The sequence below is a fragment of the Castanea sativa genome, chromosome 3, assembly GCF_040712315.1.
Source record: "Castanea sativa cultivar Marrone di Chiusa Pesio chromosome 3, ASM4071231v1".
In the NCBI taxonomy this organism is placed as follows: domain Eukaryota; kingdom Viridiplantae; phylum Streptophyta; class Magnoliopsida; order Fagales; family Fagaceae; genus Castanea; species Castanea sativa.
In genome coordinates this window covers 58276200-58302074 of record NC_134015.1, presented here as the reverse complement: position 1 = coordinate 58302074, position 25875 = coordinate 58276200, and the positions used below count along the sequence as shown (strand labels likewise).

At 34.2% G+C, this 25875-nt stretch overlaps 3 protein-coding genes across 3 annotated transcripts; 1 reads left to right on the top strand and 2 right to left on the bottom strand.

The window, feature by feature from the left end:
* Nucleotides 1–1113: 1113 nt before the first annotated feature.
* Nucleotides 1114–2334, bottom strand: LOC142629238 (F-box/kelch-repeat protein At3g06240-like). Its single transcript, XM_075803195.1, has one exon. The coding sequence runs from the start codon at nucleotides 2332–2334 to the stop codon at nucleotides 1114–1116; it is 1221 nt and encodes a 406-aa protein (XP_075659310.1).
* Nucleotides 2335–5542: 3208 nt separating this feature from the next.
* Nucleotides 5543–9595, top strand: LOC142626977 (fructokinase-like 2, chloroplastic). Its single transcript, XM_075800749.1, has 5 exons — nucleotides 5543–5711; nucleotides 6063–6388; nucleotides 6513–7162; nucleotides 7777–8248; nucleotides 9142–9595. The coding sequence occupies exons 1-5, from the start codon at nucleotides 5671–5673 to the stop codon at nucleotides 9369–9371; spliced, it is 1719 nt and encodes a 572-aa protein (XP_075656864.1). The 5' UTR covers nucleotides 5543–5670; the 3' UTR covers nucleotides 9372–9595.
* Nucleotides 9596–13435: 3840 nt separating this feature from the next.
* On the bottom strand, nucleotides 13436–18540 carry LOC142629702 (putative 6-phosphogluconolactonase 1). The gene is made up of 4 exons (XM_075803743.1): nucleotides 18406–18540; nucleotides 17643–17843; nucleotides 17425–17560; nucleotides 13436–14187 (listed from the first exon to the last, which is right to left on the bottom strand). Exons 2-4 carry the CDS (start codon nucleotides 17813–17815, stop codon nucleotides 13702–13704), a joined length of 795 nt encoding a protein of 264 aa, XP_075659858.1. The 5' UTR covers nucleotides 17816–17843; nucleotides 18406–18540; the 3' UTR covers nucleotides 13436–13701.
* Nucleotides 18541–25875: the final 7335 nt, after the last annotated feature.

Genomic DNA, 25875 nt, shown 5'->3' with positions numbered 1-25875 from the left:
AACAATCAATTAAAATACACATTTCTTTCAGATAAGCTTCTCTATGTATATATAACTAAATATGTAAAATTTCCAATGCTCATGCAAACAACACTCTGTCATAGATAATACAATTTCACATGTAATAAACTAGCAATACATTTTAGTTCAAAATTAGTAAAAAGCAGAATTAGTAACAGCAAAAGCACATCTTCAAATGTTTTGAGTAATACACTCTTAACTGCAAAAACACTCTTAACTGCAAAAGAAAAAGTAAAAGCACAGCAAATCACTCTTTAATTGCAAAAGCACATCAGAACAACAACCTGAAATTTTCGATCAACCCCATCCATCTGAAAATGTTTTAAAAACTTCACAACCAGTAAAAAAACAACAGCAACAACAACAAATCCCTCAGTCAAAGTAAGTTCTAATATTTTGAGTTTAATTAGTCATCTAAACTAACATGCAAAAGCCCAAATCAATATAATTATTTCAAAGATGGTAATGGAGAATGTTTACCTGGAAATCGTGATGCAAAACAACGAAGATAATCAAAGAGAGCAACTGAGCAATAACAGAGAAGAAAGAAGTGAATATCGTGAAACTGATGAGGAGAGAACCAAGACTAATGATATATATATATATATATGTGTGTGTGTGTGTGTGTGTGTGTGTGTGTGTGGGGGGGGGGGGGGAAGGAATAGGCGGGGATTTCGGTAAATAATATCCTAAAGTTGAAGCTAATTTGGGTTTTTAGCCGAGACAATTAGCGGCAACGCAATCTTTCAAACCGCGCAATGCTGAAAAAGCAGTAAAAAAATTCATTTTTGGAATCACAAAAATCTGCGGAATTGAAAATGCAATCCCACAATTGCGATTCGCAAACTGTTCTGTGCAATCTAAACACCTAAACAAATGGCTCTTATAACTCTCACTCTAACTTTACCTAGAATCACTACTAAAACAATTATATTTCCCAATAAACATAACCAAAATGTTCCACATAATTATCTCCCCAAAATTCTATCAAACTCCAATGTATAAAAAACTAACAATTTACTAATCCATCTAAAACTACAAATTACAAAGATTGAATAGGAATAAAGAATCGAAGTTTAACAAGCATTAATACTAGGGTACAATAAGTTGCAATATGTTATACAAATCATTAGGAGCCTGATTATATTGAAATACATATCCACCCGTGAATGAAACCAGGCTCTCCACGTAAACTCTAACATGCCCTTTGCGGTTCAAGTTTAGAAGTCCTCTAAATGGAAGATTCTTGATTTCTTGAGAACCAATATTATACAAGAATATTGCGTGTCTATCTTTAGATAGCAGAAAAAGTTCTTCATTTTTGGCAAATCCCAGTGGTCTCTCAATTTCAAATTGAGGTGTGATAATTACGAGTTGTTTGGTCCAAGATTCCTTGACCCCAAATTCACACATCACCCATATATCAAAAACGTTCTCCAAGGTCTCTTCTATCTTATCAACAAAAATCAAAGCAAGGCATCCATTGAACGCAGCAAAAAATTTATGCTTCTCACGAAGAACATTGTCCAACTCTGGCAACTTTGTTACTTGAAACACCTCATTGCCCATGTCAAAGGATACAATTATCTCACATTCACTCTGTCCGAACTTGTCCATGAGTAAACCGAGCCAATGATGAACTCCATTCAAGTATGTTCCATTCTGATAAGAATGCAAACGAACGTCTGACTGATCAAAAGCAGGGTTGATTTGCCTCCAAGAATCAGTACTTAGGCTGTAGACATGAACATGCGAATCCATAAATATGAATGAATAGCCCGTATTCCAGTAACGGGCGCAAATACTAACCGCCTTGTAGTCGTCAGATATGTGATCATAACCAAATGCAAAACAATCAAAACTATCGGCAGCTGGAAAATAAAAATTGGGATAGGAAACGAGCTTATATTGTCTAATTGCTGGATTCCATAACACAAAGCCATTGAAGCCAACGAATGAACCAGCAAGACAAATTATGCCATTGATGCAAACACACATGCGGGGTAAGCGGGTGGTCATGGCAACCATGGTCGTCCTCTCTTCTTCATCATCATTGGGATGAGAGTGCAATGATAAGAAATACCTTGGGGTGATAGGTGAGCCCCAGATAGTATAGTCCAAGCTCTCAGCGAGAAGACTTGGATGCGTTTGAGAACAACGGTAGTAGTACTGTTTTTCAATGAAGCTTCGGTTTTGAAGAAGATTAGACCATGATTTTTTTACGCACTTGAAACGCATCAAAGATTTCACCGGAAGCCTTGACAAAATCTCTTCCAACAAGTCTTGCGGTAAATAAAACCTGGACCTCTCCATCTCTCTCACAATTGATCGTTGATATTTGTAAAACGCTAATCATGTCTTCTCTATGCATATATAAACATTATGAACGTCTGTAAAAGACATCTACTCCTACTTAACTTCTTATACAAACATAATTATAATAAACTAATCATAAAAATTCTACTCCTACTTAACTTCTTATTCTCTATTTCTTGAACATCCAAGAAGAAATAGAGAATGAATTGAAATCTAAAATTAATAAACACATCATTAATATAAGTTGCAATATCATTGTAAACATCAAAATTTATATGATGTATCCATAGACCGTCCAATTGATCAAAGATACTCAATCATGATCAATTGGATGGTTGTAGATACATTATAAAAATTTTGATGTTTACAATAATCTTTTTCTAAACCACACAAATTATTTTTGTGGAAAATTATTCCTGAGGACAAATGAAATGCAAAAGCGGTGTCAATTTGCCTCCAGGAATCGGTACTTAAGGTGTAAATATGAACAAATTGTATTTGTCGTCTATGATTGAAAGTTCAATAGATGTCATATAAGTGATAGTTCTAACCACCTTGTAGTCATTAGAATTGTGATCATAACCAGATGCAAAACAACAATATTTTATCTTTGTTCTAGCGTGAAATAATTATATTACCATGATAGCCTTTGTGTTCGAAGTTTCTTCAAACACATTCCATTTTCTTGAAAATATTTTTATCTTTTATTTTTTCTATCATATTATATCATATCATCATATTATATATATTATATAATAAAAGTTTGGCTTAGAAGCTATAATTGTGCCAAGTGGCTTTGCCAAATTGCAATTTTTTTTTTAAGTTGATAAAATCTTAATTTAATTATAATTCAAATTCTTCATCTAATCCTTATGATAAAAGTTGATAAAAAAAAAAAAAGGGTCCATCTAATCTTTTCTTTTCTTTTTTTAATATCAAATAAACATGCATTGATAAAAAAGGAGATAGTATGAAGGAAAACCACCTGGCTTATACAAAGTTTGGATTTAGCCTGCAGTGGTGTACATGGAAGCAAGTAGTAATAAAAGTTAAGTGTGCGTTTGGATTAGGATTAAAACTTAAAATTATTTCATTATTCAACTTATTTTGCTACTATTTATGGCCCCACTGCACTTTTTGATATTATTCATAGATCCTACTATATTATTTTAACTAACTTTTATATTTATTTACAGTACTTTCAACAATAATTTTTCAGTTTTAACAAAGTAAACGGTATTTAAACAAGATTTTAGTTAAATTACAAAATCGTGTTTTCAAGACACTATTTCAAATTTTCAAAATTATGACACATGCAAAACCAAAAATGAGAACACTTGCAGCCATTGTGTAAGCATTGTGTGAGCATAAAATTGAGATGATGGGACGTTTCCACTACCCATGAAGCAGGAAGTTAAGAAATCAAACTGATTAAGAATGCGTTTGGATAGCACAGCACGTCCACGTCCAGCCCGTTTTTTTTTTTTTTTCCACGCGCATATGTCACTGTTCATTGGCCATGAACAGTGATTTTAGGCCAATAAACAGTACTTTTTGGGATGAACAGTAATTTTTACACATTAAAAAATTATTTTTGTACAGTGTTTTCAGTTTTCAGTTTTCAGCAATAAGTTCTATCCAAACGGACTCTAAATCATTCGGATAGATCCATAGGAGAAGCAAATGCTCATCTAGAGGATTAAAAAGCTTTCATTTCAGTAGCAAATTTCTACAGTGAGAATTGTAACAGATTACAGAGATTTGATTTAAAAAATAAAAAAGGATTCAAGTGCTCAAATTGGTTAGATAAGAAGAATTAATCATTCTTGTTTTCAAAACCTCAGCTTCTGCCCTTACCATGGGATCATCCTTCATCTCTTTATCTTTCTTTTCCCCTTCTTGCTCTTGGGCCATTTTCTTTTGATGCAACTCCTCTGCAGCCTCGGCCCAATTCTCTGCCTAGATTCGTTGCAACTCCTTTTCTTGTTGTTGCCTTTTGAACTAGGATTGAGATCAATGTAAAAGTAAAATGGTAAAATGCTGAAAAATTTAAAAAGATTTTTTATTCAATGGCTAAGATTAAAAAATGACTCTTGAAATTTTCAATCTCAACGTTTGATTTACAATTTCCCCTAATCTAAATCCTTTGACCTATGTGTCCACATCTGCCCAAACTACAAAAGGGTAAAGGATATACATAATGTGTCCACATCTGCCCAAACTACAAAAGAGTAAAGGATATACATAATCAATATGACAAGCACAAAATCATTCAATATTCTTAATGATAATTTGAAATACTTGTTTGAGCTATAGAGAACTAGTACCATCAACAATTTTTTAATTAAAGGGTAAAACTTAGTTACAGTAATTAGATGTTATTTCATAAATTTCCTTCTTAAAATTCAGCTTTGTAGTTGTAATTGACTAAAAAAACACTTTCATCCATAAGCAAAAAGCCACATGACTGAATTTTAAGAAGAAAACTTAAAATATATATATATATATATATAAGGTATTGTACCTAAGTTTTCTCCTTAACCAAAAAAAGTGGTTCCTACACAACAAAGTCATTTTAAACTCATTATGTGATGATTCAAATTCAAATAACCATAGATACATATTTTAAATGCATAAACTATTAAATACATCATCTCATCTCATGTGATCCATGAGGTCGTGGGATCAAACTTCTAGTCAACACATTGAGACTATCCTAAAGGATTCCTCCCGGAATTATCCTTTATCTATGGGGTAAGAAGAACTAAGAACCCTAGACCTCCAAATCAGTTTTTTTTTTTTTTTTTTTTTTTATAGGTAGATAATAGGGGTAGGAAAGATATGAGTTCAAATGACGAACATTAAACACCACAAATGATATCATTATTATTGAACTATCATTTGAAATGAACTACCAGCTTAAAAAATAATACAAAAACAAAAATGGGTTACATGCAAACCAAAGCTATGGTTGTAAAAATAAATTTCCTCTTTCAAAGAAAAAAAAAAGTATTAACTAAAACTAAAGGTGTTGCCCTTTCTCTCCCTCCACTTAAAACGACTACCATCTCTTTCAACACCCAGTCGTTTTATGCAGAGTGGCATTAAAACGCACCGTCCTGATGATAAGAATTCCCTTCCCATCGCAAGTTCTTGTAAAAACTGTTAAGCCCTGGCCTCATCCATAAAACCCTTTTTCCACCTTCACTCTTAAACCCACTGACACTAACTGATACAAATAATAGGCATAGCCATGGCTAAGACTACTAAGAGAAACACCCACTAGTCTCAACTTGCTCGAAAGGGAGAGAGAGCTCTTTCAAGCTCTGTCTAATGGCTTCTCTGTCTTTCACTCACTTTCTTTCATTTCCCAGGTTCTCTCTCTCTCTCTCTCTCTCTCTCTCATTTGAAATAATATGAATTATACATGTATAAATCAACCCCTTTTTTGTTCTGCACAGAACCCATGTTGTACTTAATTGGCTATGCAAATTAAGCTTAACAAAACACAATAAAAGATAAAATCTTGACTGGGTTTTGTTGGACAAAGTTTTTTGTTTTGTGCTTTTATTGATGTTTTTAGTATGGGATATTTGAAAAGAAACTGAATTTTCTGTTAGAAACCTAGGAAACTAAGTTAGTTACACTTCATATTTTAACTACTCTTATGTTATTAACTAAACTACTTAGTAATGGTTATATTATCTGGCCATTGAACTGTGCAGAAGCCAATCGAATTGGCTGAATTATACGTCGCTGAACTTCGTGCAAGTTCAGGACTTTAGATTGCAGAAGAAGTTGGGTGTTGTTTCTGTTTCGAGGAAGAAAGCTGATGCTGAAGAGGCACCAGATGAAAATGGAGCTGTTGTAAAGAAGAAGACCACTAGGACTAGTAAACGAGCCAGTACACGAACTAGGAAGAAAGCAATGGACGATAATCCAGATGAGAACCCTGAATTGGTGGTAGCGAATGATGCTACAAGTGATGAAAGTATCATTTCTGCATCAATTGATGATTCCAAGAAACCCCGGCAAAGGACTCGGAGAAAAGGTATTTTTCTTAATTGTAATATGGGTGTGTGTTTTGTCCCATGAAAAGTGGTTTATGAAGTTATAGTCATTCTTGATTAGATCTTACTTATAAATGCTAAATCCGCAATTTGATAATTTAATAGCTGCATCTACTTCTACTAGCTTGGAGGAAGAGAAAACCGAGAAAAAGGTGAGGAGAAGGAAGACCAAGAAGAAGGATGATAGTGATGTGGGGGATCAGGGCAATGGAGCAGAAGTTAGTCTTAGTGACCATGAGGAGTCTACATTTATTGCAAATGTTGAGGGTGAGAATGAGGAAGACACAGAGTTGGAAATTGAGGAGGGGGAAGATATTAGTTACACATATGATTGGCCTCCACTTGTTTGTTGCTTTGGAGCTGCACAGCATGCTTTTGTGCCCTCAGGAAGGCCTGCCAACAGACTTTTGGATTACGAAATCCATGAAAGAATGAAGGATGCATATTGGGCCCCTGAAAAATTTGTTAGGGCTCCTGGGGGATCTGCAGGCAGTGTTGCGATTGCTCTTGCAACTTTGGGTGGTAAGGTCGCTTTCATGGGAAAACTTGGAGATGACATTTATGGTCGGGCAATGCTATATTATCTGAATTTGAGCAGCGTCCAGACTCGCTCAGTCCGCATTGATAGTAAAAGGGTGACGGCAGTATCACAGATGAAGATTGGTAAACGGGGTAACTTGAGAATGACTTGTGTCAAACCCTGTGCAGAGGATTCTTTATCAAAGTCTGAGATCAATATTGACGTGTTAAAGGAGGTACAAGATTTCAGTCCTGTGCAAAAGGAAAATTTGACTCATTCTTATGGTCCTTGTTTTAAGTTTTTATATCTGATACCTTTCCATTGGTGCTATAATGATAATTTTAGCTGAATAGATATAGACTCGGTTTCTCATTAAAGAAAAAAAAAATACATTTTTCTTTGTATATGGAAGATTAATGAAAGATTACAGGGTTATTTTTTTTAATAATTGATAAATTTCCTATTATCTTACTTATGAAAAATGCTGTGGGTGATAATTGAATTTTAAGTAAATCAAAAAGGCACCCTGCTGCATATTGTGAGTTTCAACATTGGATGCTCTAAACATCTTGCTGCATAGAAGTTTCTCTGAATGGACTTTGCTGGCATGTTATTATATGCTTTACAATGAAAGAGGTTGTGACGTTTTTGTGAATTTTTTGTGCTACAGTTTCTCCTGTTTATAAATTTCATCCAAAGAAGAATGGACTGCTGTAAAATTATAGCACTTGTCTTATTTTGCCCCACTTAGACTATGCGTGCATAACATTCTGCTTTTTTAAGTTGTCCAGATTTGACTGGCTAAATGTTCCAAGTGACTAAAGAGCTTTTTAATGGTTTATTATGCAGGCAAAGATGTTCTACTTCAACACTCATTCCCTGCTTGATCGAAATATGAGATCAACTACATTGCAGGCCATCAAGATCTCAAAAAAACTGGGAGGAGTTATTTTCTATGATGTAAACCTTCCATTGCCACTATGGCACTCTCTTGAAGAGACCAAGATGTTTATACAACAGGTGTGGAAGCTAGCAGATATTATTGAGGTTACTAAGCAAGAACTTGAGTTTTTATGTGGGATCAAGCCCACTGAGGAGTTTGACACTAAAAATAATGCCAGCTCAAAGTTTGTACACTATCAACCAGAAGTAGTTGCACCTCTTTGGCATGAAAATCTTAAGGTTTTGTTTGTGACAAATGGGACATCTAAGATACACTATTACACCGAGGAGCACAATGGTGCTATTCAGGGAATGGAGGATGCCCCAATAACCCCTTTCACTGGTGATATGTCAGCATCTGGAGACGGCATTGTTGCAGGTAAAATCTTGTAAATATGCATATCTATCAATATTATCACTTGAACCAATAATGTGAGGCCTCTTTAGCCTGCATTTCCTTGGAAGACACTACACAAACATTCACTGGAACCTATTATCTGTACCTCTTCACAAAAATCAAGTGGCCTTTGGGTTGAACCTTGAGGGTGACCGAAAATATTTAAGCAATTCTAATCAGTTAATAGAATCATAATGATAATTTCAATTAAGGGTGGAACCTTCTTTTGTGGAGTGCTGGCTTACACTGGAAATGTAGTGACAGGCCTATTATTGTTCTATTTGCTTATTCTCTAAATGGGGGGAGGTTCTGTGTTGAAAGCTGTAGATTCCTGCCATCATTTTGGTGCACCATTTGAAAGAATTCCATATCACGCAGTTCTTTTTCATAGTCACTTATTAGTAAATAGCTTTATCTTAAAATTCGATTTTGCATTTCATTAGATTCTTATTTATGACTATATGATCTTGTGGTTATATAATCTGAATTATATATGACCTGGTTTGGCATGTAAATGTTTGAAGAATGGCTTTTTAGCCTAGTCAAATCAGTTTGAAAAAGTCTTGCTAACTGACACATAGTCTTTATGCCAAGAAGTGGAATAATATGATTCATCAAATAGTTTGGAAAGAGGCATCTGTCACAAAACAAAACCTAAAACAGTGATTACCACTGAGAGACTGGTTGATAATTGTAAAATTATGAATTTGGATACTCTTGCTTCTTCATCTTGTGGCATTAGTGACACATACATGTAATTATTTGCAATTCATTCTCACACATTCAACTTATGATCTCTAAGGAGCTAAGAGCTTTGACATTTTCCTGAAACTAGACATTACTTTTAAATCCTGTTTTTTTCGACACCTTTTCAGCACTCATGAGAAGGTTGACGGTTCAGCCACATCTAATTACTGATAAAGGATACCTAGAGCAGACAATCAAGTATGCAATTCAATGTGGAGTCATAGACCAATGGTTGCTTGGGCAAACGCGCGGCCATCCTCCTAAAGAAGATATGGAAGAAGAAGAAGTTGTCCCTGATCAAAATGGCATTAGGTCAATAACACAAACCGAATACCGCACTGTGAGGCCTGTAAGTTAGATTTAGGTGGTTGTACTAATTTGTGTAATTCATTCTGTTACAAGCCTTAGATAGTTCAAGAAATTTTCTTCCCCTTTAAAGGGCTCTGATTGACTATTTCCTTTATACCAGTGATGGGGATTCTGGACATTGCTTTACTTGTATCACACCAATTTTGTATTGTACGGATAGCTTCTATGATAAAATCTTGAGAATTGAAATTCAAAGTCTCTTTAGCAAACAAAGATCCTCGGTCTCTAACTTGGTGAATAGATCCCTTTCATCTTCTTCCTCTCTTCTCCCACGGTGATAAATGAACTAAGTCATTTATGAACAACTCGTCCTCAACTTAAGAAAAAAGAGAAAAGTGTTTGTTTATGCTCGTTTTTTTTTGCAAACAAGCCAAGCTTAAGTCTAAATTTAGGCTTGATCATTAAATAAGTCAAGCTCAAACATAATAATGTGTTTGTGAACAATCTTGTGAGTATGAGGCTCAATTTAAAATATATATAATAATATATATATATATTTATATATATGCATATATAAAAATATACATATATAGAATTAATATTGGATTGGTAAATTTGTAAACAAGTTCCTAAAATGTCAAATTAGTATTTGTAATTTATTGAGAATATAAATAGTCCATTTCATACTAAAATTATATATAATTTTAACAATACAAGGTTGGTAAACTTAATTTTTTATAATTTTATAAATGAAAATAATTCTATTTAAGTAACTCAAATAGTAAAATTTCTTCTTCTTCTCAAAAAAGAGAGTAAAATTTCAATTTTATTTATTTATTAATTATTAGCCTAGACTTGTGAAGTGATATAAATTAAAGTCATGGTATTTACTACATATGGCAAAAAAATAAATTAATCAAGTAAAACAAATGATTTAGTTCGTTGATAACTCAACTCGTATTCAAAACAAAGCTCGTATTCAAAACAAAATTAAAATAAATTAGGAAACCTACAATAACTACAAAACTAAAGCTTAATTTTATTAGATCTATTCCTTTTAAATTAATGCTCCCTCTCTCCCTTATATCTTCCTCTTTTGATAGGAATATAGCTTTAACTTAGTTAGTACCACACTGGATGACTATCAATGCACTAATTTAGGAGTCCAAATCTTCATTCCCACTCTTTCTACTTCACTATATACTCTACAAATAAAAACACGTCACATGTCCATCTAATTTATTAAATGTTAAATTATGTCTTCTATTATTTCTATTACCTAAATGTGATGAGTTATTTATTTATTTATTTTAGAAAATTGAAATAATAGAAGGCATAAATTTAGCATTTAATAAATTAGATGGACATGTGGCATGTTTTTATTTATAAAGTATATAATGGAGCAGGAAGAGTGAAATAGAAGATTTGGACTCCTAATTTAGTATATTCATCAGGTCCAGTTGCAACTTTGTGCTACCATGGGATCATTTAGATAAATTAGACAGGCATAATAAAATATAAATACAATAGGAGGGGTGTCAATCTTATCTTATCCCTGTGGCTGTGGAATTTGAAAACCACACGCATTTGTACAGTCCCTATCTTTGTAGGGTAGTGTCAATTACTTCAAAATATTAAAATGCAGGATAATTGAGGGTGGGTGAAGAAACTAATCTATGAATTTGGTAGGGTTCCTGCTACAAGTGCACTTGAATTTGGGTTTTTTTTTTTTTTTTTTGTCCCCACTTAATTTGTTTATGTTAGCATTTGTTTATCTACTAAAAGTGGGCAAAAGTACTTTATGGTAATATTGAGATTTCTTTAGAAATATTAATGGGGTTTGGGATAACACAAGTCTTCCTGAAGCTAAATATGGTAAAACTTATTCTTCTATTTTTTTATAAGCAGAACCTTTTATCTTCTCTGAAACCCATCCCACTTGTGAAATTTAAATATCTTCTAATGGACAAAGTTTAGCTACAAAATTGATTATAATTTTAGGCCAACTTTACTCAATAAAATGAACATTACTACATATTTTGCATATTCTTTATATTCTTAATACACATGTCAAATTTTGTGTCAATAAGATATTATTTACCATATAATCTATAAGTTTATATTTTATGCATAATTTTAAACTACAAAAACTTGCAACTCAAACAATTTATTGATGACAAAGCTATTTGTCTTTAATTTTCTAGAAATATTGCAAGTATGAAGGATATAAGAAAAAAAATGTAATCCAATGATGGATTTGTCAAAATTCATCTCCAATAAAAAGATATTTAGTTATAATCAATTTTGTAACTAAACTTTATCCCTCTCCTAAACCTATCCATTTATTTTATTTTATTTTGTGTAAATTAGATAAATGTAAAATAATTCAATATTAAGTTCTAAACTACTATTGAACCATATGCATTAATAAGTATCCTGAGACCACAATATTTAATCCTAATAAAACTTCAAGGGTACCTATTAATCACTTTTGATGAATTTTATCAATCACCAATTATCTCAAATTATATTGACTTTTGTAATACTTTGGTTAAAGAGAGAGAATGAAACAGTAGTAAAGTGTAAAGAAAACCTATTCTATTTGTAATATAAGGTGGCGTTTGGGTATTGCGTTTCTTGCATTGTGTTTTCTGCATTTTTTTTTTCCTGGACGTGCGTCTGCCACTATTCATTGTCCATGAATAGTGATTTTAGGCTTATGAACAATGTCAAACGCGTGATTAATAATTTTTTTATTGTTTTTAATTTTTAATTTTCAACAAAATAAACGATATCCAAACGAACCCATAATTAGTTATATTGCAAACGCCATAGTCCTTGCTCCAGAACCAGCAGGAGAAAGTGGCTAATTTTCTTTTTTATTTTTAAAAAGAACTACTGTTTCAATTCTAAATTTATCATTTTTCTATTTTGCATTCATTAGACTACTAAGCAAACTAGTATAATGAATGTTAGGACATATTTTATGTAATTAACTAGTCCTTTTGACCAAAATGCACTTTACTTGTAATTGGGCAGATCTAGGATGAGTTTAGTACTTCAAGGAACAAGTGTTCAAGTTGAATATTGAAATCATGCAAGTCTGACCAAGAAATAAGTGAAGGAAGTGTTGTTCATTAAACCTCAACAGAAGTCTCGACAGAATCCTTTCTATCGAGATTTAATGTTGAAGCTCGATACAACTTGTATTTAATGTTGAAACTCGACACAACCTGTATCTGTCGAGAATTACGAAATCAAACTTTTCAAATCTGATTACACGTATATTGTAATATATTTGTGTATGATTTCTTTTCTCACAACTCTAGACATATATATGGCTTATTTTAAAGGCCGTCATATTATGCACAACATATGCAAAGTGTATGTAAACAGAATACAAACATATTGTGGCCTAGTTCTTCATTCTCTCTATAGAAGTTACTGCGTCTTTTCGCCAAAGGCTTTGTGACCAAGAAGCTTCCTGATTTTCATTGTTGATGAACTGAAGAACTTTGAAGTCAACATCTTCCTTAAGTTGGTGAGTTAGTCACGTACTAAGATTCATGCAAAGGAGTTAGTCACGTACTGAGATTCGTGCATTAAACGGAGAGATTGCCGCTACAATACAAGCCCAATTGGGTATTGAGGTAAAGGTTCAACTGTAGGTTGGTATTTCAAGATAGGCCATAGAGTTTATACTTGGAACCACTTGTGATTGATAATAGTAGATTTTCAGGAGTGGTGACCTTAAATTCTCCCGGTGGGATTTTGCCTCGATGGTTTTTTCCATTCGTAAACAAATCACCTATGCCAAATTTATTTTTCGCTACATTTAATTATTTGGTGATTTGTTTGTGCTACCACGCTATTACATGAAATTTAATCTAATTAATTAACTTGAGAAATTAATTAATTAATTAATTAATTGTAAGAGATCAATTCATTTTCACCCAACAATGAGAATAACATATATAAATTATATATATGAGGGGAGGAGGAAAAAGATACCCAAAAAAAAAAAAATCCTGTTGAATATCATGGTCCTGCTATTCCAAATCTGAATGGCTTTAACTCATCAAACTAAAGTTTAACCTATAAGGAACCAGAACAAAAGCTTTAGAATTAAGACCCCAACTTTATTAACCCTCTTCTTACAAAAAGGATAATCACACTTCTCCAACCCTTCCTAAAGAAAAGAACAAGAAAAGACAAAATGGAGAATTTAACCAGAAGGCCAAAAAAAAAAAAAAAGAAAGAAAAAAAAAAAAAAAAAAAAAAAAAAAAACCCCACCAAAAGACTGGAACTAATGGAAGAGAAACTGATCCACAGGTGTATCCGACCACTAAATACAAGCATACACATTGGCAAGAACAGCTCAACCCTGCTGAGGATGGTCAAGTTTTGAGGCAGCTGGCTTGTCCAAAAACCACACCAACTTCCCATTTGGCTGGACCATCCTTGCAGGCAGTGATGGGCAGTCAGGTCCAACATCGTCGATTGCCAAGTGAACCGCCTCAGCCTTGCTGTCACCAGTCACGACCACAGCTACATTTGAAGCTGAGTTGATGACAGGCAAAGTGAATGTGATCCTCTCAGGTGGGGGTTTGGGGGAATCAGTAATAAAAGTTACCCATTCATCTTTCTCGTTGAGCACGGAATGGTTAGGGAATAATGAGGCAACATGGCCATCCGGGCCCATCCCAAGGAGGATGAGGTCAAACTTGGGGCAATCACTATTGTCAGACACACTGACCACACGAGTTTTCACTAATTGTCGAATGGCAAACTCGTACTCATCAGCAGCCTCCTCTGCTGACACTGAATCGTTGATAGAATGCACGTGACTGGGAACTACAGGCACCTACAAACATAGAATGACCAAAGTTAAAACAATTCTAAAATCTGCAATGAAGCAACCAACTATTCTTGACTTAAAGCTTTCCAGATAAGGTAAATTGGCTAAATTCAACACTTTCACAATCCAATAGAAAGTACAACTACAGAAGAGTGCATCTGAAACTTCTAAGGAACCCACTAAAACATAATCATTAAAACTTCTATGATATTCAAGTGAATGCATAGTTCATTTTCCGATTTCCTGCTTTCTATTTGGAAGACTGTTCAATCTCAAGAAAGGGCACATACGTAGTTAAAAGAATAAAATGCATCAGATACATTTGGTAGTAGAAGAAATACATGCCTGCTATATAAGAAAATAGGAATGATACTAACCTGAGGCTAATGTATAATATACCCATATGTAATCATGGTTGTTCTAATTTTCCATGCAAATATTTTAATTATCATCCTTATTAAGTTTCTTAGTAGGTTTGACATTGTTGAAGCATTTGGCCGACCAACTACCTCAAAGATATGAAAGCAAGACTACCAAGTAACTTATCTTGCAAAGAAAAGCTTCAAGAACCTATTCAACATCTATTAAATTCCATCTTCACTATATGCACAAAATCTTTGGGTAGTTTTAAAGGGAGGCATGCTCATTATTGCCTAATTTTTCATTCACTGATACCAAAGCAACTTTGGCAGAGAATTCTGCTCAAAGAGGTTTATTTTAAAATTGCAAAACTTCTGCTTTAGCATTCTATACACAAGCTAACATGGTTGTGTTTTCTGATATTGGCTTTCTCGTTGAGTGCCAAAGAATATACAGTAGATACATAATTCAAACATATATGCATGTATTACACACACAGTACATACATAATACATGCATGCATATACCACCCTCTAAAATTAAATGAAAAAACTAGCATATTCAATTTAGCAATCAACAATAATTATTATGGTCTAAATGGTCTTTAAATCTCAATATTTTTTATTTTGGGATCCATTGAAGGCTATGAGAACATTAGGCTACTCAATGGAAGGCAGCCATCTCCAATCCTTTGCTGCAAGTAGGACTTGATTCCAGGCCTCTTGTTCAATGCCAAGAGGCATATTTAGTTAAGCTACTTGACACGCTTCTTCAAATCTAAATCACCTATGATGTATCCTGAGTTTGCTGAGGATACCAAGATGCAGCAAAAGAATAGACTGTGGTTTAACTTATAAGATATGTAAATACATTAGGTTAATAAGGATGAGCTTCCTGCCCAAAATAGGACAGAGATCTGAACTGGAATTCTTCTGCTAGGCATCTCTAAAGAGAAATATAACTACCCCATTTAGCATCTGAACCAAAAGATAGTAACAGGAGACTATCTTTTCTTGATTTTATAATAAGGATCAGTTCTCTGATCACAAGAAAATGTGTAACTAAAGAGATGCTTGAGCATATTCAAACACACTAATTAGTCGTTCTAAAGATAACTGTAAGATGATGTTGAATTTCAGGATCTCTACTCTCCAGGACAACTTTCTCAAACTGGTAGTTTTGAGTACCAGCCTATACAACAAATTCAACAAAGGAAAAAAATTATGGAAATATAATAATTAAGAAAATTTATCAAATAGCATGTTAAAAATGAGCTTATCAAATAATATAGACTAAAAACAAATGTCTTTGTTCCTAATTTACTTTTGATATTTTTCTTTCTTCGGTGGGAAAAGGCAAGGAATCAGTTTTCCATAAAAGCTGTATCACACTAATTCCAAAGAGTTCTACCAGTAGTCTAAAATAACATATAGAAAGCCAATAAAACTCCTTTATTATTAAAGACATGAGGAAGGCCAATGCAATAGTTATGTTCCTCAATTTGAAGTTGTGTTAAGCACGAGGAAGGCCAAATGATGCATGGATGCAGGTGATGAGGGAAGATATTGACCTCACCTTCTATCCACGCTTCTATGCACCAGATCTCAACAAAACCTTCTATCCACTCTTGTGGGAAGAAGAAGTGCCATTTGAGCTAGAGCTCATTGACTTGTTGCTAACCTACATAATTAATATTAAGTTCTAGCAACAAGGTAAGGGGGAAAAGGGGATTCAAAGTGGTAACCTCCACTTCATGAGGAATGATACTCACCTATTGTGGAACCCCTTGGGGTCTTGTTGCTTATCATACATAGGGGGGAGGACACAGTCCTAGATGGAATAGAAAGGTGAAACATGATATACATGGCCAACCCCATGTAGTTGACATTCAAGGCTACATTGAGTTTAGTTGAATAAAGTGTTTTGTGTCTATATGAACAAGTAAACAATAATAAAATCAGAAGATCATAAATCAAAGAGCATAAAAAGACTTATATTTATCCTAGGCAACATTTTCTTTAGAGAAAAGGGGTACCAATTTAACCAAATTGATTGTTATCATAGTTCTAAAAAGAAGACAAATATTGCATACAGCTACATAAAAACCAGAATAATATTTGGTAATATTAATTCCCTCTATTTGAGACTAAATTTAATAAGGAACTTCTTCCTCGCTGCCAATTCAACAAACATGAATTTCCAAACAATAAAGCTGTAATAAATATAAAGGGGCTGCAAAAAGCGCCTAGAGATATTAAGGAAACTACTAGTTAGCATTAGGTAGCCACTTGAGTAAATAAATATGATAATTGCCTATTACTTCAGAAATTTTAGTTCCAGATCACAGCTGAAGTTTTGAAGCATTCAATATTTTCTATGGATGGGAAAATCTAGATCTTGTGTATTTTGGTAATTACTCTACATGAAGAAAGCAATTACTGTCTACAGGGGTTAAGAAGGCTTTAGGTGTCAAATAATTTGTCAAATAAGCTATTCCCAAGTAAAAGTTCCCATAATTGGGTGGGATCTAGACTAATTTTGAGGTGGATTTGAATTGGCACAGCCAAACCTGCAACAGACACCTGAATCTGCCTATCCAGCAAGGAAAATTAGCACAAAATGAAGGATTTTCTTTCTTCCTCCTTCAGCCTTTCTGAAACCAAACTGCCAATGACCTCCAGCTCAAATGACACCTCTTCCCCGTATAAGAGCAAGGTGGAGGGTGAGACTATGAGTACAAAAGTAACTGTGAAAGTGTGTGAATACCAATTTTTTAATTTTTAAAAAAAAAAAAAAAATTATTTATAAGAACCGAACACAGCCTACATATGGAGAGTTAACATTGAAAAGACAGAGAAGAATATATGAAGTCCAGCTTCAAACCTTGGACAATAGGCCATCCTTAGCAAGCTTATAATTGCTGTCAGTATGGTTTTTCGCCACAACACGCTCATCAGCCCAAAATACATACCATTTAGACCAGTCTACAGTCTTGTTGTAAGGAGCATCACAGAGTTTCCTGTTTTCCATCATACATTTAAACAAAAGCTCGAAAATCATAAAACCAACAAAACCAGGCAACAAAAGGAAGCAACTAATACCCCATTAAGCTAACAAGAGAACCACCAGACAAAGCAATGGCAAAGACACCCCTCTCCTTCACTGATGCCTCTGATAATTCAGCAATATAGTCTGCCAACTCAGTGCTAAGGTCATCCAAACTATCACGAACCTTCACCTCCCCTCTATTATTATGAGCCCCAGAAAGAGACATTCTTTCACCAAGTTTTTACAGCTCAGTCCTAGAAACAGAAACAGCACAACAACAATAATTCAGATTGGTTCGTTTTCCTAGAATACAATATCACCTTCAGTTTCCGGGCTTGAAGAGAAACATTAATCAGAAGCAAATGACATAAATCCAATCAAAACTGAAAAACAAAAACAAAATTATATAATTGCTTAAAAGAAAGTGTACCACAGCATGAAATAGCAACCCTCCTTGCAGCTCATAGGCATTGAATTATATATCAAGTAGACATAAAAATCTAGATCATTTAAATTCCACAAAGTCCATGACTCGAATGAATTTATTCAAACAACAATTAGAAATGACTGAAACAAATTATGATGCATGGAGTCAAAATTCACAACAATAAGGCAATCCAACAAAAGGGTTCGATAATTATACTCCAGAGATCAAGCTAAATGAAACCAAATCAAGTCAACCCAAAAAATTTCACAACAAATACAGACATACCCAGATCATAAAACATTCTCAATTTTTAACCCCATTACACCAAAAAAGTAAAAGTTCAATATTTATCAATAAGAACAAGTAATAAGAGGGAGAGAAATGCTTACAAAGAACAGAGAAGGAGAAGAGAAGGTATGGTGGCAGAGAGAGAGAGAGAGAGAGAGAGAGAGGGAGAGAAGTAAAGAAGCTGATAAAAGGTTGAAGATTGGTATGAACAAGAAAATTTATTATATATAAAATTGTACACACATACAACAAAAAAAAAAAACATTAATTTAACTCTGAGATTATAACAAAAACCTTAACAACATGTTTGAGAAGAATTCTATTTCTCTCTGTTTTTTTTTTTTACCTTCTAGGCTTCCACGTGCATCCAATGATCTTGACAAAACACACATGCACACGCACACAGTTCACACACACAAACAAAACTCTCTCTCTCTCTCTCTCTCTCTCGTCAAAGTAAACGGATAAAATTTTATAAAGAAAGACTATATAAATAAAAAACTTCTTGTATTAAAGATAATGATGAGAAAATCCCTCAATCCTAGATCCTCTGCTAAAACATCTGAGATTGGAAAAGAAAACTATAAAAAAAAAAAAATGGAGGCAATAAATGCATATAATTTTTTTTGAGTTAGAATTGCCATATAAAACAAAGTAGATAACTTTTTCAATTCTATTCACTTCTAGATAATGATAAGAGTTCAAATTTGGTAAAGATTGAGCGTAAAACTCATGTCTTATGCCACACAATAAGAAATTATCATTTTAGTATTTTAATTAAAGGTAAGACTTAGGAACAGTACTTAGATATAATAAATGCATATAATTTTTTTTGAGTTAGATTTAACATATAAAAAAATTAGATAACTTTTTCAATTCTTTTCACTTCTAGATAACTATAAGAATTTGAATTTGATAAGAATAGAATATAAAACTCATATTTTACGACATCTAATAAGAAATTGTCACATCCTTATTTTACTTAAGGGTAGAACTTGGGTATGATACTTAGGTATTGTTTCTTAAGTTCCCCTCTTAAGATTTTGCCATGTGAATTTTTTTTCATGGGATGAAAGTGTATTTTTTAATTAAGTAGTCACATGGCTGAATCTTAAGATGAACCTAAGAACCAGTACCTAAGGTACTGTACCTAACTTTTGTCATTTACTTAAATTTCAATACATCTAATCACACCTAATAACATCTCAATAAACTCTCGATTTGCAAAAATATTATAAACATAGCATTTCTCACTTATATATGGGTATTATAATTGATTGGGTGTGGTTGTACTTATTTTTAGATATATGATAAGATGATGTGATTGTGATTATCCTCTAATTATAAAAGGCTTTTTAGGAAAAATATATCTAGAGGCCACAACAAATTTTATCATATTTTTGTATTTATAAAATGTGGTCTCTTATTCAACCATTAGAAATTTTATAAAATTTATCTAGAGGCCACAACAAATTTTATCATATTTTTATAATTACAAAATATGATCTCTTATTCAACCATAAAACAATTTATCAATTAGTCTAACTGGAACCCACTGTAGATGCTCATTTTTTATGGATGCCCAGCAGAAGGAAAAGCCCAAAAATATGGGCAGAAAAGAGTGGGATGGAAATGCCATTAAGCCAAGTGGTAGGAATAATAGATCATGGGTCCATAAAACAAGCAAATGGACCCTGAAGAAGTAAATGGGTCTAAGAAGGCCCAGAAGAAAGAAATAACAAACTCATGGGCTGTATGGATGTAGAAAAGTGAGAATGGGTCACGGCTGTCACGACAGGTCCAAAGCAAAGTAAGTAAAGAAAGTAAGTAAGGGGCAATGGAGAATCCATGAGCTCCAATGATGAAGTAAGAAGCACTTGGGCTAAGGAAGCCCAAGGAGTTAGTAAAAGCCCATGGGAAGTATAGAATTAGAAATGGGCCAAAGATGCCCAAAGGAAAGTAGGCAGGACGAGGGAGCCTGCAAGTAGTAAAGGGCCCAAAGAGTTTATTGGGCCTTCAGAGAAAGAAAGAGCAGAAAAGCCCGAAGAGGCCCAGAACCCCTGGGTCAAACAAACCTCACGGCAAGCATAGCAAAATGGTGTGGCAGGAAACAAATTACAAGGGCTGGGAATAAAAGCACAGAACAGCGCACAATCTGGCAAGGCCCAACCCCCTAAAAGAAGCAAGTCATAAATGAGAAGTCAGGGAAAACAGCCCACGCCATAAGAAGTTAAAGATGAACAGCAGACTGGACAAATTGACCTTCAGACCGCGGCAGACACATGAGCAGCAGGCAGAATTTGGATAAGCATGGAGCTAAGGCACGCACAAGGCTTAGGCACCACCAGCCTGTACCTAACCAATACAGGAAATGGTGAGGTCATGGGTCAGAGGTAAAAAGGCATGGTTTGGAGGTGGGGAGGGGGAAAAACTCATTTTCGTGTTTCCTGCTCAAGTTCTTTTGAAGGCAATGTCCTACTGGGATGAAATACCACCCAAAAGAGGCAAAACTGAGTTTGAACCATTAGGTGCATGCCATGAGGAACAGAGAAAGGAGAGTGCTTACACTGTGGCAGGTAGAAATGTCACGGCAAACAAACAAACAAACAAAAGAGCTTTCTTTGTCTTGTGAAATAGAATGGCACGACCAACGCAAGTAAATGGCGTTGGCTGGGTGACTAACCAGTCAGTAATGGTTGGCAAGAACACCCACACCAGACAAAAACGGTTAAGGCTAAAATGATAAAAGCCCGCTACGGCTGGCCCTATATAAGGGACCTTTGCTATGCACGGCAAGGGGAGGCGACAACCTCTGGGGTATAATCGCTAGAATCAAAAAAGGCAGTGAGTATAAAAGACTAAGGGAAAAGAGAGAAAGAATTAGAGAAAAGAGAAAGGAGAGTAAAAACCGAAAAGAAAGAGAGAAAAGAACTAAGGAGTAGAGAGAAGAAGTAAAAGAAAACAGAGAGAACAGAGCGGTAGGCATGCACTGAATGGGTCAATCTCCATCTCCCTCTCCCTCTCCAACCCATGCTCTCTGGTAACGGAGAAGGATCTCGTAAAATACAAGTCATTTAGGTCCGCCCCTTCAAAGCAGCTAATTTCCCTTTTTATAGAGATTAGTCGCATTGAAGAGGTGGTTCCCCTTCTTGACTTAGACTTAGCAGCAAAACTTAACGCGGCAGGCTGACATTTATTTCTTTTAATAAGCTTACTGTTGTTCATTCAATACTTACTATTTTGTTATTGTTTTGTAAAACGGGCACTCCTTATCAAAGCCCAATATTTCTTTTATCTGAATCCTAAAGGGATTTTCTATTATTGTCTTATTGTATCTGTCTGCCGTAGTTAATGTAACAGTTCTACCTGTTATGGGCCTGTGATCAAAGCCTGATCAACAGGGGCATTGTTTTCGCACAAACCGGACTAAGGAGGGTTGCTCTTGGACCTGTCCCAACTCCCTGATCCAAAATTTTTTGGGCCTAGTGCAGCGGTAGGCGGCTCAGCCCAACATTTGAAAAAAAGGCTCACACACCCACTTATAATTATAATTATAAAAACATGGTTGTTAACTTGTGATTGATTTATACAATAATAAAAATGGTGTTATTTTTTAAAGTGGCGTTTTAATTACAACTCAACTCTACATCCAATTATAAAATCAAGGACAAATCACATACTTATTGCTCATGAGATCATGGATATACTTAGAAAGAAAAAGGGTAGGAAATATAGTTTTGGAGCTTTAAAGATTGACATGAAAAAAGCCTATGATAAGGTGAGTTGGAATTTTTTGAAGGCTGTGTTGATAGGCATGAATTTTGATAAAAAATGAATCACATGGATTATGGATTGTGTGACTACTATCCAGTATACTCTTCTTGTAAATGGTAGCATTTCTAATTCCTTTAAACCAAGCAAGGGTCTAAGACAGGGTGATCCCCTTTCTCCTTATCTCTTTCTCATGTGTGCCAATATCTTATCCTTGTCCTTACAAAAGGCAGAACATGATAAACTAATCAACGGAGTGAAGGTTGGTAGGAATGGTTGTTCTTTTACTCATCTACTATTTGCTGATGATTCCTTGTTTTTCTTCAAAAAAGACAATAAATCTTTAGCAAACTTGAAAGGAGTTCTGGACTGGTACTGTAATCTCTCTAGTCAGTGCATTAATTATGAGAAGTCTAATTTGTTTTGCTCTCCAAACATGTCTAAGGATGAGCAAGAATGACTGGCCAGACAACTTAATGTGAACTTGGTGCAAAATCCCAGCAAATACCTAGGTCTGAATTTTAAGCTAAGGGGCAATAGAGTGGCAAATTTTTAGTTTCTGGTGGATAAGCTTCAATCCAAGCTACAAGGGTGGAAAGCATATCTCCTTTCTCAAGCTAGGAGGACAACTCTTATAGCTTCTATTCTTCAAACCCTTCCTTTATGTACATTTTCTTGTTTCAAAGTTCCTGAAACAATCTACAATAAGATGGATTCTGTAGTCAATGCTTTTTGGTGGGTTCATGCTCATGGGGTTAGGAAATTGCATTTGCTTAATTGGAACAAGATTTGCTGCCTTAAGTCTTGGGGTGGTTTAGGACTCAATAAGTTCAATCTAATGAACCAAGCAATGTTGGCCAAACAGTATTGGAGAATAAGTCAAAATCCTAACTCTTTAGTTACAAGGACTTTCAAGGCAAAGTATTTTCCTAGGGGGTCCATTCAGGATTGTTCTCCTAAACCACACCAGTCATGGGTTTGGAGGAATATTATCAAGTTTGATAACCCCAAGCTTAAGGAAGGGAGGTGGTGGGTTGGCAAGAGAAATAATATCCCTCTTAGACATCAAGATTGGTTTAGGGGTCAGCGTCATAATTTAAATAATCCCAATCTGGCTTCTGGTACAGTTGTAGATCTTATAAACCAACAGACACATAATTGGAGAGCTGATTTGGTACGACATATTTATCATTTCCCTCTTTGTAATGAGATTTTGCAAATTTCCTTACCTAAGATCAATTTTGTTTGTGATAAGTTGTAATGGAAACATTCAAATAATGGAGAGTTTGAGGTAAAAATAGCTTATAGAATTCTACTTGAGGACTACCTGGCACTTTCCAATGAACAACATAGACAGTTTCATGCTGAAAATAGAATTTGGAAACTGATATGGAAGATAAAAACACCACAAAAAAATTTGTATATTTTTTGGAAGCTGTTGCATGACAGTCCTCCAACCAAGCAACTTCTAACAAACAAGGGAATCACTGACATTGGTATTTGCCCTTTATGCAATTGTGAAGAGGAATTCACTTCCCACCTATTCCTGCTATGCACTTTTGCCAGAGCTATTGGCATAAATTACCACTAGTTGTTCACACTTTTGACCTTATTGGTATTTTTGTGCAGCAATAGTTAAGGGATTTGATTGTTTCTCATAATCTAGATGATGGGGTATTTATGAAGTATATGCAGAACATATTCATTACATTGTGGACCATTTGGACTCATAGGAATTTGGCAGTTCACGAGGAAAAACAACCAAATCCCATGGATGTTGTCCTTACAGCTTAAAATTTGTATTGCAGGTACAAAAAAGCTTTCTCCATCCACCATGACTCAAACAAAAGATGCAGCAGATCAAGAGCTTAACACAACACAGCTGCAGGACACTGGCAGCTACTAATCAAGGTTGTAGGGGTTAGAAACTCAAGGTTTAATAGAAGTGCTTGGGTTTATGAAGCTAAGGATCTACAAGGAGTTACCAAGTTGTATGGTGTAGCTAGCAGCAATGCAGTTTCAACAAATGGGGTTGTATAGGAGGCCAGTCATCACAACCAAAAACTACGGATTTCATAGGATTCTATTTTTGACCAACAACAAGAATCTAGTCTAACTTTTAAACAAGTCTAAGAATCCAGCTTGGCAGGGGAGATCCTTGATTGTTGATATGGAGTTTTTGTATCAAAGTGGACTTGTTTGTAATCTGTTAGTTGTCCCCAAATGTGTTCTTGATTTTGTCTATGTTGCTTCAAAATTGGCAATCCGAATGCCAATACACCATAGTTGGGTTGAACCAACTTTTTTGTAATCTTGTTAACTCTGTATCTTCCTTAGTTGGTATAAAGAAAAATGACAAATATATATATATATATATATATATATATATATATATATATATATATAAAACTTCTTTTCTTTAATTAAAAAAAGTAATATCAGGAACAAAATAGAAAAACTTGACAAATTATAATTAGAACATTGCTTTTATATGTCTCCACTTTTTATTAACAGAAATAACAAAGTCAAATAATTATAATATTAAAAAAAAAGGTGGTTAAAATTTTTTTTGTTTTTACTAATGAATAAAAGTAAAAGTTTAGTGTCATGAAGACTAAGCAAATAAATGTCCAAATTTGATGCTGACAAGTGTACCAATAAGATTCTTTTCGTCTTGCAAGACTGAAAGGTAATATATTACTCTATTAAGGGCAGTGTGATATGATTTAATATAGTTTTGATTTATTTGCACAAAACAATAGTATATATTGCTCTCTTTTTCTTTCTATGACTTTTTAAATTTTCTATTTAGAAAATCTTCTTTTTTATTATTATTGTTCTTTTGTCCTCTTAGATTTTTTTAAATAAATAAAAAATTATTTATTTATTATTGTTATTACTATTTTTTAAAAACTTTCTTTTGGCTTGTCTCCCTGAAACCAGCTAACATAGACTTTTATGTTTCTGTATGTATTGTGTGTCTTACACTTTACCCCATCACCGTTTGATCCCATATTTCCTCCACTAGGAGAGGTTTCACTGTGTAATTATCCACATTAAATCATAAATGTATGGTTTCATGGGTACCCCTTGATCTTAAAGTCAAAGCCACCATATCCACTGATCCACCCGTATAAAATCTTTGACAATGTCTATTCTTAAATTCCATGAGCAATGAATTTAGAAATACAACATTTTTTTTTTACAGCATCAATATATAGTTTATTCTGATTAGTGCATGATAAAGAGGTTAAATAAGTCACAACATGTCATGTCTAACTGTTATGGGGAAAAAAATTCTCTAACATATCTATTTTCATTGGGTTTTAACCCCACTTATTTTCTGTTTCATTGTTTGAAGAGTTTATGCCATTTCAATCTTTGGGCCTATATATTAATTATAGAAACAAACTTTATGTCATCTTTTGTAGAGTTTGTATTGAAGATATCTTGTCAGCAATCATTTTCTCTAGTTTCTTCCAACCTCCACCACCATAGAAATAAAATTGATGAACATATCAAGGGGAGGAGTTTGGAATCTCTTGATATCAAAATCAAGATACAGTGTCTAAAGAAAAAGTAATTCTAAGCACACAGTATTTTTCATAACTCTTTTTTTTTTTTTTTTATGGTTGTTAACGTGACCTTAGGTTTTTACCCGAGTTTACTGACAGTTCTGTTTTTATTTTGTACTAATAACCATTGTTATTAATACCGTTTCGGACCCCGTTTCGGTTTGTCCAGTGGAATGGAATATTTCGGTACCGGCCGATTTCGGCGTACCGTTTTAAGGTGTTTCG

Bases quoted from the DNA above. Each gene is read 5' to 3' on its own strand.
- LOC142629702 (XM_075803743.1), bottom strand. From the start codon at position 17,815: ATGTCTCTTTCTGGGGCTCATAATAATAGAGGGGAGGTGAAGGTTCGT. The intron at 17,561-17,642 runs GTATTAGTTGCT...GATGGAAAACAG, and splicing joins TCTCTTGTTAGCTTAATGGG to GAAACTCTGTGATGCTCCTT. The intron at 14,188-17,424 runs GTTTGAAGCTGG...CTATGTTTGTAG, and splicing joins AGGATGGCCTATTGTCCAAG to GTGCCTGTAGTTCCCAGTCA.
- LOC142626977 (XM_075800749.1), top strand. From the start codon at position 5,671: ATGGCTTCTCTGTCTTTCACTCACTTTCTTTCATTTCCCAG. The intron at 5,712-6,062 runs GTTCTCTCTCTC...TGAACTGTGCAG, and splicing joins CACTTTCTTTCATTTCCCAG to AAGCCAATCGAATTGGCTGA. The intron at 8,249-9,141 runs GTAAAATCTTGT...ACACCTTTTCAG, and splicing joins TGGAGACGGCATTGTTGCAG to CACTCATGAGAAGGTTGACG.
- LOC142629238 (XM_075803195.1), bottom strand. From the start codon at position 2,334: ATGGAGAGGTCCAGGTTTTATTTACCGCAAGACTTGTTGGAAGAGATT.